General features: G+C 38.1%; 1 protein-coding gene across 3 annotated transcripts in view; it reads left to right on the top strand.

Moving 5' to 3' along the window:
- The first annotated feature begins 269 nt into the window (after positions 1–269).
- dync2h1 (dynein cytoplasmic 2 heavy chain 1) overlaps positions 270–17,778 on the top strand; it is a 105,933-nt gene continuing 88,424 nt past the window's right edge. For all 3 annotated transcript variants that reach the window (XM_028464242.1, XM_028464243.1, XM_028464241.1), the window contains exons 1-19: positions 270–392; positions 2,414–2,480; positions 3,059–3,248; positions 3,631–3,804; positions 10,183–10,321; positions 10,588–10,706; positions 10,948–11,092; positions 11,245–11,390; positions 11,521–11,607; positions 12,269–12,403; positions 12,581–12,694; positions 12,768–12,879; positions 13,757–13,881; positions 13,962–14,137; positions 15,882–16,077; positions 16,168–16,263; positions 16,944–17,105; positions 17,234–17,332; positions 17,598–17,737. In XM_028464242.1, coding sequence (XP_028320043.1) covers positions 3,066–3,248; positions 3,631–3,804; positions 10,183–10,321; positions 10,588–10,706; positions 10,948–11,092; positions 11,245–11,390; positions 11,521–11,607; positions 12,269–12,403; positions 12,581–12,694; positions 12,768–12,879; positions 13,757–13,881; positions 13,962–14,137; positions 15,882–16,077; positions 16,168–16,263; positions 16,944–17,105; positions 17,234–17,332; positions 17,598–17,737 — 2,348 coding nt within the window. In that variant the 5' untranslated portion in view covers positions 270–392; positions 2,414–2,480; positions 3,059–3,065. The remainder of the gene's footprint in view (positions 393–2,413; positions 2,481–3,058; positions 3,249–3,630; positions 3,805–10,182; positions 10,322–10,587; positions 10,707–10,947; positions 11,093–11,244; positions 11,391–11,520; positions 11,608–12,268; positions 12,404–12,580; positions 12,695–12,767; positions 12,880–13,756; positions 13,882–13,961; positions 14,138–15,881; positions 16,078–16,167; positions 16,264–16,943; positions 17,106–17,233; positions 17,333–17,597; positions 17,738–17,778) is intronic.

Raw genomic sequence — 17,778 nt, 5'->3', positions numbered from 1 at the left:
GTGCACATGATAATAATTATTTTAAACTAAGGAGATCCATATCACAATGTAAAACAACACCACAGTAAACAACATAAAAAGAGAATATAGAGCCATCCTCAAGACATTTTCCATCAAAATGAGTATGTAATTTGCTTGTTTGGACGTTTTTTTTCGCTCATTCTGTTGTATTTGTAGCAGTGCTTCGCTTTATACGCACTTTATTCACTGATACGCAAATTGCGTATCAGTCTTGGTCACGTGGTACTGCGTAGTCGTGGTTTCCAGGCAACAACGATAGCTTCCACGACGAGCAGCACATCCACACTGGGCTATCTGCGACCTCGCCAAAGCTGCGTTTCATGCTTTACATTTACAAAAATAACCAGAGTGTGACCGTAAATGCTTAAACGGTAAGACGCCAGAATATTCAGTAGTGTGTACTGGACTTAATAACACCTCAGATACTTTATCACTTCATGCAAACGTGGCTAAAGCTAGCCAACTAGCTTAAGTTGTATTTATCTCCTCATGGAATTTTCGTCGTCATACTGCATAACCCCGTTTTTTTTTTACGTACACATTTTTTTGCACGCCTGCATAATCTTTTTAAATCAATAATACATGTCGTGATAAGCAGACATTCGTCGGGATAACGTTGTTAATGGCTTATTACTGTATGTAGAGGTAGTATGCGTCTCTTTACGCACGCTAGCTTAATTATCCAGCACAGGGGTGGGAAAATAATTGTAGTTTAAGGGCAATATTAGGCCCAGTTCTGTCTCAAATGAGCCAAACCAGAAACATACTGGTTCTATATTGTTGTGCCCTTTTTTGTTACACTTCCACATGCAAACAGCCACTGTAAATACATTTCCTAAGGTGTAGTGCATGCAGTTATGGATAATTGGAACTGAGCTATGTGTTAATAATGTGCACGGTCCATTTTTTACCCATCATGCATCTAAATTTGCTAATTTCAAGAGAAAGTCACTGCAAGAACATGAATTATGAAGTAAAACCCTATATAAAAATGTTTCAGATGTTTGTTTGTCACTGTTTTGCACTGTCAAAGCAGGTTATTGTGTATATTTAAGTGGTCATTTGACATAAATTAATATCAACATTGGCACAGTGTGGTAAAATCAGGCTCTTGCCTTCTTGGTGCCCAAGGTGAAGTTATGGGAAATCCACGACTGTGTAAAACATTATGAATAGTTAAATACGTACAAAAATCAACATTCCCATAAAAAAAACAGATGAAATAGAATACATTTGGCGCATCAAAGCTGTGTAATAAGATTAATATTCAAATTAAAAAATAAAGGTTTTCAATACTTATCTTGAACATAAAAACTGTGTAGTAAGAAGAATATTTAAAGTAAAAAAAAAAGGTTTTCAAGTAGTAAATACTTATCTTACATCAAAACTGTGTATTAAGAAGAATATTCAAAGTTAAAAAAAAAAAAAAAAGGTTTTCAAGTTATAAATACTTATCTGAAACATCAAAACTGTATAAAATGGGGGAGAGAAAAATAATGTTTGAAGAAAAAAGGTTTTCAAGTAATATATTCTTAATTGGAACATCTCAACAACAGGGGCCAGCTTTAGGTCATTTGGTGCAAATGTCTTGGGAAACAATAACAAAAAAATGGTGCAAAATCCGAAAACAATGTAAAACAGTGCAATCAAAATTTAAAATAAGATATAAAAGTTTCAGTATAAAGACATTTCTACTTTCCTGTTTGGTTTTACTAGTCATTAACACAAATCTTAAAACCAAAGAACACAATGTGCAAACAACACAACAGAATTATATAGAATAGAACAAGATTTAAAATAAGATTAATATAAATATGGACAGAAGATTAGCAGGTTACAGATTTTTAATATTAATATTCAATTGAGAGAAAACACGTACAGTGATTGTAAAGGGTGTGTTTCACGCTTATTATACCTTTTTAGATTATTATTAAAAAACAAAAAATGGGGAGGGACACTTTGGCGCCCCTCCAGCAGTTGGCACCTGTGTTGCCTGTCGGGAAGGCCGTCCCTGGGTAAAATCATTGTTACTTTCTTTATTAAAATGCTTGGATTTATCTGGTTTGGTTCCTTTGATATCAAACTGGTTTTGAATGTTGCCCCATGGTCTGAATGTTGCAGGATAAACAAGTTAGTTAGTATTTTATGAAGACTTTACCAAACTATACCATTTGCATAAAACAATGCAGTTCCTTCTTTGGCAGAAATAAAGTGACCCACAAGATGCAGTATCAATGTTAACGTCTTACAAGTCTGTACATGAATAAGTGGTCACATTAGATCAGCAAATTAATGTTTGAGCTGGCTGTTTAGACAGGAAGTATGAAAAAGAATGCTCATTGTATTTGTTGGTTTGTTGAAGCAATTGTAATTGTATCCACTTTTTCTGCAGAGTTAGATCATCAACCTCCAACCGTACGTCATTGATTAACTGGGAAACCAGTTGATCCAAAACACAGGTAATGGTAAAACACAACCACTCTGGAATCTTCTTGCATTTAAAATTCTAGATGACCTATTTCATGCTTCCCTTTAATAATGAGTTAACTTTTACAGCAAGTAAAATACTACCTATGAGTATTATTCCAAGTATTATTCCAATTTCACACAAAAAACTTTTACTAAAAATCTATTTAGTGGAATCATTTTAAATAAAGCTGCTCTAACATTTAAAATAATCATGAGTAGCATTTTTGTTTATGGGTACCTGTAAGATTTCTGATGTATTATTAGCTAAATGAGCTATAGGTTCTTGTGCGTCTTGTGTCATAAGCAATTACAATACAATACAATATATTGATCTAAACAATTCCTGGAAATTAATAAACAGTATTTGTTGTACATATTTTTGTCATACTTCGAAGAGATGGTGATCTTTACTTGTATAACTTTAAGAAAAGGCTCAGTTTTATCTTATTTCTATTTGTTGTTTTTTAGATGCACTAGCCTTTTTTATATGAAAAGTATGGGCCACAAAATCAAGCCACATGAAAAAATTATTACTTGCTTTTGTACACAGTATTCTATATTCTTTCAGCCAAAAGATGCCCCATGGTTCTGAAGATGCCCGCAAAAGCTTTATCTTGAACACAACTGCAAACTTCTATGGAATAAAGCCGACGTCATCATGGTCTAACAGCCTGGAGCTCAATAGTTTTTTGGATGATGGAAATGAATTTGTCTTGTCTGTCAGCAGACATGATAGTGACCTTCACTTGTCAAACAAGGTAAAGCCACTAAGACATTAGTACAGGATTAAAAAGTATGTTAAATTAATTTATAATATTGTAGTTTAAAAAATGTTTTGTATTATGAGGTTTTATCTGTTAGCACAGAGATGGTATAACAACAAAGCACTGGGTTTTAATTGCTGAGGGGACCTGGGACCTTCATGTGTGGAGTTTGCATGTTCTTCCTCTTCCTGCATGGGTTGCTCCCAACTCTCATACTGGTTTATCCATTACATGTTATTCATTAATGGCCTCTCATTATATTTCCAAAAAGGATGATTTAATAACATCTGTTTTCATCTATTTTTTTACTTTAAAAATGGAGAAAAAAATCCTGTCATGTGTCGATGCTAATATTTCTGTTGAAATATTCCAATAGATTGAAACGTTGGCTCACAGCAAAGAGAAAGTGTTGGTGTTCTTCAAACTGTATCCCACTGTCATCACTGAAGATAATCTTCATCAGAGTCTCCTTGTGTCGTCTATGCTGGAGTCTCCTATCAACACCCTTTACCAAGCTGTTAAACAGGTTTTTGCCCCTGTTCTGCTTAAGGTGAGTCTGGTCGTTACTACTCAAGTGTTATTGAAGTGTACAGTCACATACTCAATATTATTACATATTTTTTTGCCTTGTCTGTACATGCTGTCATAGATCAACACTATATGTAGTGCAATCTTTTTGCGTTTTATTATTGCAATTAAAGGATTTTATCTTATTGCATAATTTTGACCATCACCAGCCCTCAAAAACTTTATTAGAGGGAGAATATAAAAAGAAAGGACAGTGTTACACCTAGGTGAGGGGGAAGGGAACAGGGAAGAGGGAGTCAGGATGGGACAATGGAAGGGGTGTGAAAGAGTCGACTTTAAGGTGGGAGTGCAATGTGATCTTGTAGTTGTGCATATTGTGTTATATAATCAGTTCAGCCAGTCTGGTGACAAGTGTGGAGAAATTGATGTGGGTGACGCAGCACCTAGCTTAACTATAATGGAGGTGGCCGTGAACAGAGGGAAGAAGTGCGTGATTAAGCTTGAAACTGGTATTTGGGATCAACGTATCTAAGGTTAAGCCCAATACGATCTTATCCCATAGCCCAAGGAATGCCAGTGCATCCATGACTGATATTTGTGCAAGAACCGCTTCTGTGAAATCCTTCTCGTAGTCCCTCTGAGGGTAATACAAGTGTTTATGGGGTAATCGTGGGGTCTTTCATCCCCCCCTGCTGTCTTTGGCCAGAAAACCACGTTTGCAACTTTCCCTGCCTCCGGATCGGTACCAGTCTCGCAGGTCTGTTCTCTTGGCAAGACGTACTGCTTTATGACAGCCCAATACAAACTAATGCTAGACTATCACCAGCCCCGTGGCTGCTCACAGTTGTCCACAAATTAACTTTTGTCAAACTTATATCATGGCGGGGCCAGCAAGAAAAAGGCAGAGAAGACCTATGTCTGAGGAGGGGAGGAAAAAGAAACAGGAATCGGATCAACAGAGGGCTCAAACACAAATCCACTGGGGGAAGGAAAGACAAACTGGCACTTGTTTACATTACTTATTTTCTTAGATCATGTTCGATTGTACCCATCTCTTAAGACATTTCTTCGTGTTATCCTTCTTCTACTATCTTGGGAAAGTGCGCATGTAGCTGTGGGGTGGGGTTGGTGGCGGGGGGTGCAGAGTGTTTACGACAGTGACATAACCAAAAGGGACCTTTAGGGCGACCGCTAAGTACAAGTTACTTAGTTCTGCTTTAAAACATTTTGTATCTGGTCAGTTTTAGAACATCCATTAAAATTCCAATAGAAAGAACCACAAATGTTTAAAAATAACAAGAGAGATTTACTATGGTGACAAGTATGTCACAATTTTTAATTTTTTTTTGTTATTGCAGTTTCTATTTCAATTTGAAGTGTTCCAAGGCAAGGCAAGGCAAGGCAAGGCAAGGCAAATTTATTTATATAGCGCATTTCATACTCAAGGCAACTCAATGTGCTTTACATGATAAAACATTCAATTGTTTAAAATCAATAAGAACATTTAAATCAATAAGAACAATTAAAATCATCAGTAAAATCAATTAAAATCATCAGTAAAATCATCATTACATCAACAACATGACAAAAAATCTCTCTCTCAATCATATGCAGTAGAGAAAAAAAGTGCCTTTAACTTTGATTTAAAAATGTTCACATTGGATGCTGACTTCAGCTCCGCTGGCAGTTTGTTCCACTTCTTTGCAGCATAACAACTAAAAGCAGCATCACCATGTTTACTGTGAGCTCTGGGTTCCACTATCTGACCTGTGTCCATAGATCTGAGAGACCTGCTGGGTTCATACCTGACCAACATGTCACTGATGTATTCTGGACCAAACCCATTCACAGATTTATACACCAGCAGCAGAACTTTAAAGTCTATTCTGAGGCTGACTGGGAGCCAGTGTAAAGACTTTAAAACTGGAGTAATGTGCTCTGACCTCTTTGTTCTGGTTAAGACCCGAGCTGCAGCGTTCTGAACCAGCTGTAGCTGTTTGATGCTTTTTTGGGGGATTCCTGTCAGAAGACCATTACAATAGTCCAGTCTGCTGGAGATAAAAGCATGGACCAGTTTCTCCTGATCTTTCTGAGCCATTAAACCTTTCACTCTGGAGATGTTCTTTAGGTGGTAGAAGGCTGTTTTTGTGATAGATTTGATCTGACTGCTGAATGTAAGATCTGAGTCAATCAGAACACCAAGGTTTTTGACTTGGTCTTTAGCTTTTAAAGATCGAGACTCAAGATAATTGCTGACAGCAGTCCTCTTTTCCTTGTTACCAAAGACAATCACCTCCGTCTTGTCATGGTTTAGTTGAAGGAAGTTTTCACTCATCCAGCAGTTTACTTTTTCTAAACAGTCACACAACACCTCAATGGGACCATGGTCATCTGGGTTCAGTGATAGATATAGTTGTGTGTCATCTGCATAGCTCTGATAATCAACCTTACAGTTCTGTAAAATTTGTCCTAAAGGAAGCATGTAAAGGTTAAACAGAAGGGGTCCAAGAACAGATCCCTGAGGAACCCCACAGGACATTGGTAATCTGTCAGATTCAAAGTTTCCAATGCTTACAAAATAGCTTCGCTCCTCCAAGTATGACTTAAACCATTGCATTACTTTTCCATTTAGTCCGACCCATGTTTGCAATCTGTGCAACAAAATTGTATGATCTACAGTGTCAAATGCAGCACTTAGATCCAACAGAATGAGAACAGATACTTTTCCTGAATCAGTGTTCAACCTTATGTCATTGATCACTTTGATAAGAGCAGTTTCAGTGCTGTGATGAGAACGAAAACCTGACTGAAATTTATCAAATATTTTGTTGAATGTTAAGAATTGACTCAGTTGGTTGAAGACCACCTTCTCAATGATCTTGGCCATGAATGGAAGGTTGCTGATTGGTCTATAGTTAGCCAGTATAGAGGCATCCAGTGTTCTCTTTTTTAACAGCGGTTTCACAGCAGCTACTTTCAGGGATTTTGGTACGGTGCCTGATTGGAATGAGCAGTTAATTATCTGACACAGATCAGTGACAATTGACTTTACAACAGTTTTAAAGAAGTTTGAGGGTATTGTGTCAAGGCAACACGTTGATGGATTCAGCTGCTGAACAGTTTCCTCTATTGTTTTTGGGTTCACTGTAATAAACTCTAACATTGTAGTTGACTCATCCCTCAGTGGTTGAAGCTGTTCAAGCTTTTTGTGATTTTGCTGGTTTGTTCTGATGTTTGACCTTATTGATTGTATTTTTTCATTGAAATATACAGCAAATTCATTGCATTTTCCAGCTGACAGTAATTCAGGGGCTATCTGATCTGGGGGGGTTGTGAGCTTTTCAATTACAGAAAACAACGTGCGAGAGTTGTTGACATTTTTGGCAATAATTTCAGAAAAGTATTGCTGCCTTGCTTTGAACAAGCCATCATTGAATTTTCGCAGACTTATTTTGTATAGTTCTAGATGAATTTGGAGTTTTGTTGATCTCCATTTACGCTCAGCTCTTCTACAGTCAGATTTCAAATTCTGCATTATCTCAGTCCTCCTCCAAGGTGTTTTCTGTGTGTTTGGTTTTCTCTTAGTTTTGATTGGAGCCACCACATCTATGACATTACAGACGTTTCTATTATACTCATCCAGAAGATCATCAACTGTCTCAGCACTCAATGTTGGTGTCATTGCTATGGCTTCCATAAACTGTGCACTTGTGTTCTCATTTATGTACCTTTTCTTTAAACACACATAACTAGGGGGAACAGATGTTACAGTCTCTAGGTCAAAAAAGACACAGAAATGATCAGATAGAGCTAAGTCTCTTACATCAACAGCAGAGATATCAACACCTTTAGAGATAACCAGATCCAAAGTGTGACCTTGAGTGTGTGTCGGACCAGTCACATGTTGTGTAAGACCAAAAGTATCCATTAAAGCATACAGTTCTTTGGAAGTATTGTCCATGTTATTGTCTACATGAATATTTAAGTCACCTGTTATTATTAAAAAGTTGTATTCAGTGCATACAACTGACAGCAGTTCAGCGAACTCATCCATGAATTCTCCAGAATATTTTGGGGGTCTATAAATGACTAAAAACAGAACTCTTGAATCACCCTTCAGTAAGAATGACATATATTCAAAGGAGATAAAATCACCAAATGTTATTTCTTTGCACTGAAATATTGATTTAAAAATGGCAGCAACTCCACCACCTTTCCTGCAAGTACGACACTTATTTAAATAAATAAAGTCTTGTGGCGCACTTTCATTGAGAATAGTATTACTGATACCATCATTCAACCATGTTTCATTAAGAAATAAAAAGTCCAAGTGATGTGTCAAAATAAAATCATTAATTATTAGTGACTTGTTAACAAGAGATCTAACATTAAGAAGAGCTAATTTTAAAGACTTTACTGGAGACACTGGTGGACTTTTTGGATGACATGTTATAGGAGTCAAATTTTTATCTCTATAAAGCTTTTTGCTTTTCTTTAATTTCACAATTTTACCTGTGTTACCTGTCACCACAGGAATTAAAGAAGCTGCATTAACTCCATAGGGCCCTGACTTTTTCTGGTTGTTCCTAAAAATAGAGCTATTGCAGTCTGGACCCAGCACACATCAGGCCTGTGTCGCTCTAAGTTGAACACAGCTGGCCTGAGGAGAAGAGTGATCCTGAGCCTGGTATCTTCGAGGAGGGATGGGTGGTGCAGATTGACCATGGTGGGGTAAAGGGTGGGGTGTTAGTCTTGTGCCAGCCAGAACCAGCTCGTTCATCTGGGCAGTTAAATCCAAGAAGGCAGGGGTAGGAGAGAAGCTGGATGAGGTGGAAGTAGGTGAATTTTGGGGTGAAGCAGGTGGGTCCTGAGATGCGGGGGTTGGGTTGACCTCTTCATTTTGGCGATTTTTATTTCTTGCTGGAAGCTCATTGACTCCATGTTCTTTCCTTGTTGTTTTGTTCTCCGATGGTACATGTTGTCCTCTGTCTTTATCAGAACTGATAGCAGTGTGACTGGTGAAGTAAAACAAGTTGGATGTGAAGAGTTTTACTCCAGCCTTGTTTAGACACAGTCCATCTGCTCTAAAAAGATGACGACGTTCCCAAAAAATAGGAAAATTTTCTATAAAATTTAGTGAAAGGGCAGCACAAGCCGAAGACAGAAATTTATTCAAAGAGTAAATCCTTGAGAATTTCAGATCTCCTTTGCGGACTGGAGGTATCGGGCCACTGATGAACACTTTAGGCTTTATACAGCTCACAGTTTTTAGCAGATGGGTGAAATCCAGCTTTAACACCTCAGACTCCTCCTTGGCTAAATCATTTAACCCAAAATGAATCACAACATTTTTCAAATGTGGGTAATCTGCAACGATATGCAAGATTTTGTCAGCCAGGTCTGATACTGTGTCATTAGGTAAGCAGATCACTTTCACGTTGCTGCTAAACATCTTCTGAGCATCTTTAACAGAAACGTCTCCCACTATCAGTGTGTGAGGTTGTTGCTTTGGCCTACCATGTCGCTTTTGTTTTCCTGAAGCACTTTCAGTCTTCGCAGTTCCAGAAGGTTGTGTGTTGACCTCATTAGAGCCAGATCCTAGGTCATTCAGCAGTGGGGCGAATCGATTACCCAGTTCTACATGAAACTGGGTTTGTGACTTGGTGATACTCCTGCCTTTAGCAGATGTCCACTTTTGTGCCTGGGCAGACAAGGGAGTTGATGTTGAGGCTGCAGTCTGCGAAGCCAGTGCAGGCCAGTCCGTCTCATTATTGATATCATGGCGCTTTGCTCGGCCCGTTAGCCTTTGAAGTGGATATGACTTTTTCTTAGGCTTAGCTCCCAGAGTATTCCAGGGAGGACTCGCACCTGTTGGCTTATCAACGGGAACAGGATCCTCCCTAGGCCTGATAGCTTTGTTAGCACGGGCTGGTAGCGAGTTAGCTTTATCCACTCCGCTGTTTTGAAACAGCGGCACAGTCGTATCATTATCATATCCACAGTGTCCATTAACCTCAATGTTTACTTGTATTCCTCGCACTGTAGTCTCCAGTTCAGTAATCTTTTGGAGAAGACTGCTGTATTCTGTTGTGGAAAGAGCCATTCTTCTGCTAGTTAGCTTGCTACTTGTAGCTAGCTAGCTTGCTACTTAGCTTTCCAGTTGAGCCAGCAAATAAAAAAGCAGTAGATGATTACCTCAGAGCCAGAGTCAGATGGTAAATGATAGAGTTTGATGTTGAGGTATCGTATCATTTCTCAGAAGAAAAAGTTCATGTTTAGTAAATAAATTCCTCTGTGAGCTCCGCTCTGCTCTTTTGCTGCTGTCAGCTCAGCTGCCGGAAGGGTTAAGGATGTTGTTTGCACAGACTAACTCATTTTGCTTTATTTTGGCTCTCAAAAGGATGAACGTTGGCGCTCATCTTTCGACCCAAAGCTGGCAGACCTACTCAGTGAGTTGGAGCTTGGCTTAGGCTCAGTGGTTCGTCAGTCAGGAGCACAACCTTCAGCCAAAAAGGCTAACACAGAGGAGGATGTCTTAGGTATGGCTTTTTTTTATCAGAGTGAAATACCATGAACAGGAATATTGTAATTACTACTATTTTGATGAAATATTCTAATATACTGTATATGTTTATAATATGTATGCAGATGTGCAAAAAGTAAATAGAAATCCTTTATTATACTAAAATGAAGGGTGTTTATTTACTTAATGCACATTTGCATATACAAGAGACCAAGCATGTAGTTTTATGTCTAATCTCCAGTGTGTAATGCAGTGTTTTAATAGTTGGCATTCTTTGTACAGGCATTCTGACTCCCAGTGATGAATTTCAGTACTGGACCGACCTCTCAAAGTCTGCAGAGAAAAGCAGTGTGAGAGAAAGAGCTTTACATTTTACAGACTTATTTGGGTCCATACAAAAGGTATGTAAACAAACCAGTAGTTGGACAAAACCAATTAAATGAAATATTTATATACCTAAAATAATAATAGTAAATTTTTTTAAATCTAGCAAAATTTCAATTAAGATTGTTTAAGTATCAAATTATTAGTCTCCCAATATTTAAAGTTAGAAATTAAACAAAAATGTGTGTAGCATTTAAATATAAAACTATTTCATTAAGCGAAACAAATGTGTAAGAATCTAAAATGTGTTTCCATTAGGAGTATGAAGGCCTCGATAGCTTGTCCATGTCAGATGTTGTGGATCTGGTGGAGCAGAGCAGAGACACGTTGGACGATGTGTGGAGGCAGACTGATTATCAGCCGTATCCAGAGACGCGCATGGTCCGACTCATGGATGTTATTGGTACTAGTGATGCAATTACCTCAATCAAGCAGATTCTATTTGATTATGTGCTCAGTATTTTAATAATAATTTAAAAATGGTTTGCCTGCCATCCATGATAGTACATTGAAATTGTCATTATTTTATTTCCTAATTTTTTTCTTTGCATTAAGGTGGAGCATTGGGAAGATATGTCCAGAGGAAGCTGAGTGGTCTTAGGATTTTTGAGGAGTCTTTTGTGTCTGTGAGAGAGAACTTGATGACAGGCGTCTCCATCTGTGAACAGTGGGTGGTGGCATGCGAGCATTTGACTGGGCAGGTATGAAAAAACGAAAAAATCCCATATCTAAAGGTTTTCACAAAATTAATTTGAAAATGTAAACCTTTTTCATGTAAATGTAAAGGAGGCTGTCTGTCTATTCTCATTACTTCTCCAAATCTTTTTCCAGTTATGGAAGAGACAAGCTCCATATCCTTGGAAAGGAAACAAGCATTGTCCACAAACTCTGCACTCCCTCGCAAAGAGATTAAATGAGGTAAAATAAATCAATGTAAAAAGGGCAATACTGTAAGGGAAGGGGGTGTTACTTAATGCTCTCTGGAGAATAAGTAAAAATGTACGTAAAAATAAATACACAACTAATAATAATAACAATAATAATAAAACTATGAGGTAGAATCGCTAACCATCCATCCACTGCAAAATTATGACACTGTAACTGGATGTTCATTTCTAACTTTAGTTCAGTGTTCAAAGGGACATATGTTCATAAACATCAATGATACATCATAATAAATAGTCTTACTGCTTGAAATGTAAACTGTAAAGGGTTGATAAAACTATACTTTTAAGCTAATAGTTCACTTATTATGATTTGTAGTTTGACACTGTAGGTATCTACTAATTACAAAGGGTTTTCCCCCACATTGTTCTTTTGGTATCATACTATAATGGCCATTTATAATGTTAGGTTTTAGCCATTAATAATGCTAGCCTGCTTGCACTTCTGCTACAATATTTTAAAACACATCACAAAAGTACTATAAAACTCATTTTGTTTGATAAAACAAAATGAACACTCCCCCCTTTTCATTATGCATACAAATGTACAGCTTTTGATGTATAAATATTTTCCAATAGAAACTTTCTGTAATTATTCTGATTAACACCACCTTAACCGTTAAACTGTTAACCAGGTTGTGACACTGCGGACGTTTCATGAGAAACTGCTGTGTCTGCTACCAGGAGGGAAGCAACAGGCTCTGGCTTCCAGTTGTGTGTTTGAACCCTTCTCAGGGCTCCACCCTCTACATTACAACCCCTACACAGAGGTTGGTTGTGCTAAACGTAATGAATATGTAGTTTACTGGGCCCATCTGATGATTTTTGTTGACATTTCAACATTTTTGTATTTAATTGTATTCTATCTAACTCAGATGAATAACTAATTGTTATTTTGATTTGATTTTTCCAAAGCCTCATTAACTGACAGTTGTTTGATTTTTTAGCCTCTTTGGAGAGCAGCTGTGGCTCAGTTTGAACGCCTAATGGCCCCATCTGAGCAGGAGGTGGCAGGCAGACTGAAGAGCTACATTTCTGATGTCCAGGACAACCCAGCTCAGGTAGGGGTTCTGCTCATTAGGGGATTTCTAGAACTGGGTTGATCATTGATCCTGAAGTTCGTTTGTCATTCAGCTGCTGCAGGTGTTCCAGAAGCATAAGGAGTTAATCAGACGCCCCACCATCAACAAAGAGCTGCAGTCTGAGAGGGAAAACCTTCTCGCCAGACTATTAGACTACAACAAAGGTACAGAGCTTTGTCTTGATCTAAAGCTGCATGTTTACAAATGTGTTGAGTAATTTATTTTACAATAACAAATGGCCTAATGTAATATCTAGGCTAAGTAGGTAATATTTTCACCAGTGTTTATTCATTTCTTTGTTCTTCTGTTAATAGGACTGTTACTGTTACTTCAAAAGTGCTTAACAGATTTTGACAATATTTTAACCAAAGATAGACTTCACGTCATGAAAGATTCCATTAAATTTTGGAGGGGATCCAGATCAATATGCAGATTAAGGATCAGTTTCAAAAATGAAAAAAATCCCCCTCATCTTTTACAAAATCAAAAAAAATTCGTATCTTGGTTCGTAATTGATCAATCTTTATGAAATATGACTCATTCATGATGGGTTGGTTCCTCAATAAACACAGAGAGTTTCATCTGGATCAGAATAGAAAGAAAATGGGTTGCACATTTTTACCTACTGTATTGTTATTAATGAGAATATATATTTCATCTAAACCTTTAAAGTGTGAACGATCACTGATCCAGAGTATATTTGGTACTTGGTGACAGTTTGCGCTCTCTGACTGGCCAATTTGGTGACACACAGCTTAAATAAACTGTTAAACTATTAATACTAGGCTATTAATACTTATTAGTGCTTAAACACCACAAAGAAAAACCCTGCCCGACCCATTTATTTAATCATCAAAACTTTGAAATTTTTTTTAACGATTAACATTCTGTGTTTGTTTTGGCCTCTAATATAATTTGTCCAAAAACACGTCTTTCTCAGCAAAGGACATCTTAAAGTAAGATAGTAACCAAATCTTTTTCAGTGGTGACGCCTTGGCACTTTTAATCCTTTTGGCTTCGTGATTTTTTTCTTTTTCTCAGGCCTAAAAACTGACTTTGAGAGCCGTTGCCATGGAGCCCCTGGAGAGAAATCTGGCCCGCTCATTGGCAGGAATCTCCCAGAGGTGGTGAACAAAATAGTTTGGGTTCGACAGCTTTTACACAAGGTAAGCTAGCACTCTTCTAATTATCAGTTAAATGCTACAGGAGTAAAAATAACAATAACTTTCTTCTGTTTCAAAATTAGGTGGAAGACTCTGTTCGCATTGCTGAGGCTCTGCTGTCAGACCTGTCTGGGTTCAAAGGATTCCTGCGTGTCTGTGATGATCTGCTGGAAGTTTTGAGGGCGTATGAACAGGAGCAGTTTGAAGACTGGTCAAGAGACATAATGTCAGGATTGGCTGACACAAAGTCAGGAATCAGGTCGGAAACACTACAGCCTTATTTCAATTGAAAACATTTACAAAAAAAGTGAAAATTCTAAGAATGAATTTTGACAGCTTTTAAAAATGATCCTAAAATCCTATGTTAAATCTAGTTAAAAGGGTCACAGAGTATACATTTTATAGTAGAATCAATACTTTGTATTTTTTTTTTTAAATCTTTCATATTGATATAGTTATTTCTTATTCACTAAGGGCCCTATTCTCCCGTCTGGTCTTAAGTGCTTTTTTACACGCCTGCAGTTACGCGCTTCTCTCCTGCGCTTATTCTTTTGTCCAGGCTCCTGACACGCCCACCGCGCCTAAGTAGACCAAAAAGTGCGTAGTCTGTGAATGAAGACGGTCAGAAGCAAAGGAGGCGGATTGGGGCATGATGCCTTTGTTTGGGGGATGTGTAGGAATCATGGAACTTGGAGTTTTCCCAACGCTTGTGAATGTCATTGAAATCTGTGAAATCGATAAAGCGCACTTTTAATTTGAAACTCCTTCATTGATTAACAATGTAACAGGTTGATTTGATCAGATTATTGCAGTGTGAGGATCAGCCACATTCCTCTGTCCGAGTCACAGTTAAAATCTCTCCTATTACTCCTCTCATATTAACAACAGATTAATGTTTATTTGTGTGGAAAGCCTGATTTTATTAACTTCTTCCATTCCTGCATTCAGAAATGATCAGCGCATCATCATCATCTGTCATCAATACTATACCTGCTCTAAAGCGTGACCGAGTGTGATGTGCTGGAGGTTTGAGGAAACAATCCTGCAGAGCGTCCTGCTTTAATACAGAGGAGACACAGATGTTGGCATTGAAACAGAACCAGTGGATTTTCACATAATACGCCGTTTTAAATATAAATTGTTTAAAGCCGTACGGAGCTGATGTGAGCAAGTCCGAACTGAAGCTGAGCCTCATTTAAATATGTGTGGGAACAGTTTCTGGTCCATCCTCTCATGCGCATTTCTCTAACCTCCGCATATGACAGCTTTTTTCACTTATTTATTCTGTAGTGGATCAAACTGTGGCTTTACGTTGGACATAGTATGAAAATAGTTGGACATCAGTGTGACCAACACGGACAGAAGTCTGACGTCTGTCAGAGTTTCAGTTATTGAGCGGCAGCAGCTGAGGCGCTGCTCGGGGGCACACAGCTGATCAGCTCTATGACGCACGACCTACCGTCTCAGCAGAAAAAAGAGTGGACGGCACAGATAAAATATAATGAAATGTAACACATTTTGTCCCATCTAGAACTGGTAAATGTGAACATATTAGAAGTGCTGATGGCCAATCCTTTGGCGTGCTTGTGTGATTCCCCCCACCCCCATAACAGCATGACAGTGTTACTTTGGTTAGATTCTTTCTGGGAGTATCTTCTGCAATATTATATGTCTGTGTGGCTTAAACTGTAACTAAGTCCAACCTTTTAGTGCAAGACAATGTTTCACCTTATTGGGGAGCTGCACTTATTCCAGGTTCAAAAGCACGTGAGAGGAAAAGAACTTAAGCAGACAGGAGAATGCGCGTAAGGCCAGATTTGAATAGGAACGCCCACATTTCAGGGCCGCTCCACCCAGAGTGCATAACAGGGATGGATGAAGGCACGCAGTGACTGATTTAAGTACGGGGGAGAATAGCGCGCAGCCAGAAACAGCGCCACTGCGCAGCTTTTTTGACTTTGCGCATAGGAGGATAAACCCTAATAATGTAACTTTTGAAACAGCCTACAGGCTAGTAATCATGTAATGGAACTGGATCATGTGGACGGCAGGCTGAAGATTCTGTACTCAGACAGACTAGTCAGTCTCCTTCGTGAGGTTCGGCAGCTTTCTGCCCTGGGCTTCCCTATTCCAGCCAAGATACAGCAGGCTGCTAACACTGCAGACAAGTTCTACCGACAGGCTGTCATCTTAAAACAAGTCAGTATGCAGATAAAGACACATCCTCATGTTTTTATTATGTCACTTTAATTCAGGCTACTGTAATATTAAAAACTTTCTGTCATGTAGGTGGCTCATTTCTACAACACCATTGATCAGCAGATGATCCGCTCTCAGAGACCTATGATGCTGGGTCTAGCGCTGGGTTTTGAACAGGTCATAAAGGTACTGCCCAAATCCTAAAAACTAATTATCCCGATTGAATTAATTTCTTCTTCTTTTTGTTTTTAAATACAAGGGAAGGGCTAATTCTAAAAGACATAAGCTCTAGGTATGTTTTGGTGATTGGATTTTCCATTTAAAAGTAAGGACATTAAAACACAAAAAATTTGCGGTTATTTGATTTTTATTTTACATTCAAAATTTAAGATTGAAATTTACAGTATTTTTCTTCATAAGGGCCGAGAAGGGAGAAACAAAACATTATATTGTGCGACTGAGAGTTTCTGTTTTCAAAATAAGAGCGTGTTTGAGAATGGAGCTGACGGGAGAGAAAGAATTTTGGCGGTGCTGTGTAACAGAAGTTGCTGATGGACATCAATACATTGCTTCTTTAGAAACAATACAATAATGTGTCACAGGGAAGAAGGCATGATTGATTTGAATTTCAATCTTTGTTTTTGAATTTTGATATGAAAATCAAATGACAACTCGATTTTTGTTTTTAATATATTATTTTGAACGTAAAATCCGATGACCAAATCATCCATTGACCGCTCTAGATAAATGTGAAATATATTATTGATATTTTCCTAAAGTAGAGGAAGGTAAATAAAGATTTATTGAGTAAATTGTGCAGAGCATGGATTGTACACCACTGGCTATAAACTGCATTTCTGCTTCAGAACCCTCGCTCTCAGTCAAAGGATTCAGAAGGCAAACTGCAGATCACCTGGGACAACCCCAAAGAGTTGGAAGTTTACATTTCTAAGCTGCAGACAGCCGCAGACAAACTCTCCACTGAGAACAGAAAGTTACGAAAATGGCACACAGACTTCATCGACAAGGTGGGAGCAGCTGTCATATCCCTCAGAATTTGTTATTTTCTTACAGAATTTCCTTACTTAACATGTCCTATCAGAGATCATATCCTTATTATATTTTCTTTTGTATCGTTAACTCACACATTTCTCAGGTGGTCACATTAATGAACGTTGATTTATTGAGACATCAGCAGCGATGGAAGGATGGCCTTCAGGAACTGCGAACTGGCATTGCCACACTCGAGGCTCAGGTAATCTTGAGTTTCTAAATTCTTTTTCCTATTTAATTACTCAGATAAATGTAAGTTTTATACATAGCTTCATTGGTCAGACTGGAAAACTGGATTTAAGAAGTGTCTCGATCAATTTTGCAGCTCTTTTTAGCAGTTTGTTTTTAAAAAAACAGACAGCACTGTTTTTTTATTTCAGGCAACAGAATCACACCTGCAGCTCATGACACTAAGCTAGCTTTAGCACACTTACATGCATGTCCTACCTTTTTACATCCGTGTCTAGGGCTTCAGGCCTGATGACATGCAAGCTTGGCGCCAGCACTGGAACCATCAGCTTTACAAGGCGCTAGAACATCAGTATCAGACTGGATTGGAAGCTCTGAACAAGAATTTACCTGAGATACATATTGATCTCACTTTCAAGTCGGTGCACTACATACACTAATGCCATTTTGCTTCTTGCA

This window comes from Gouania willdenowi, chromosome 13 (assembly GCF_900634775.1).
Source record: "Gouania willdenowi chromosome 13, fGouWil2.1, whole genome shotgun sequence".
In the NCBI taxonomy this organism is placed as follows: domain Eukaryota; kingdom Metazoa; phylum Chordata; class Actinopteri; order Blenniiformes; family Gobiesocidae; genus Gouania; species Gouania willdenowi.
Note: the sequence above shows the minus strand (reverse complement) of the source record. Positions and strands in the feature narration are given on the sequence as shown.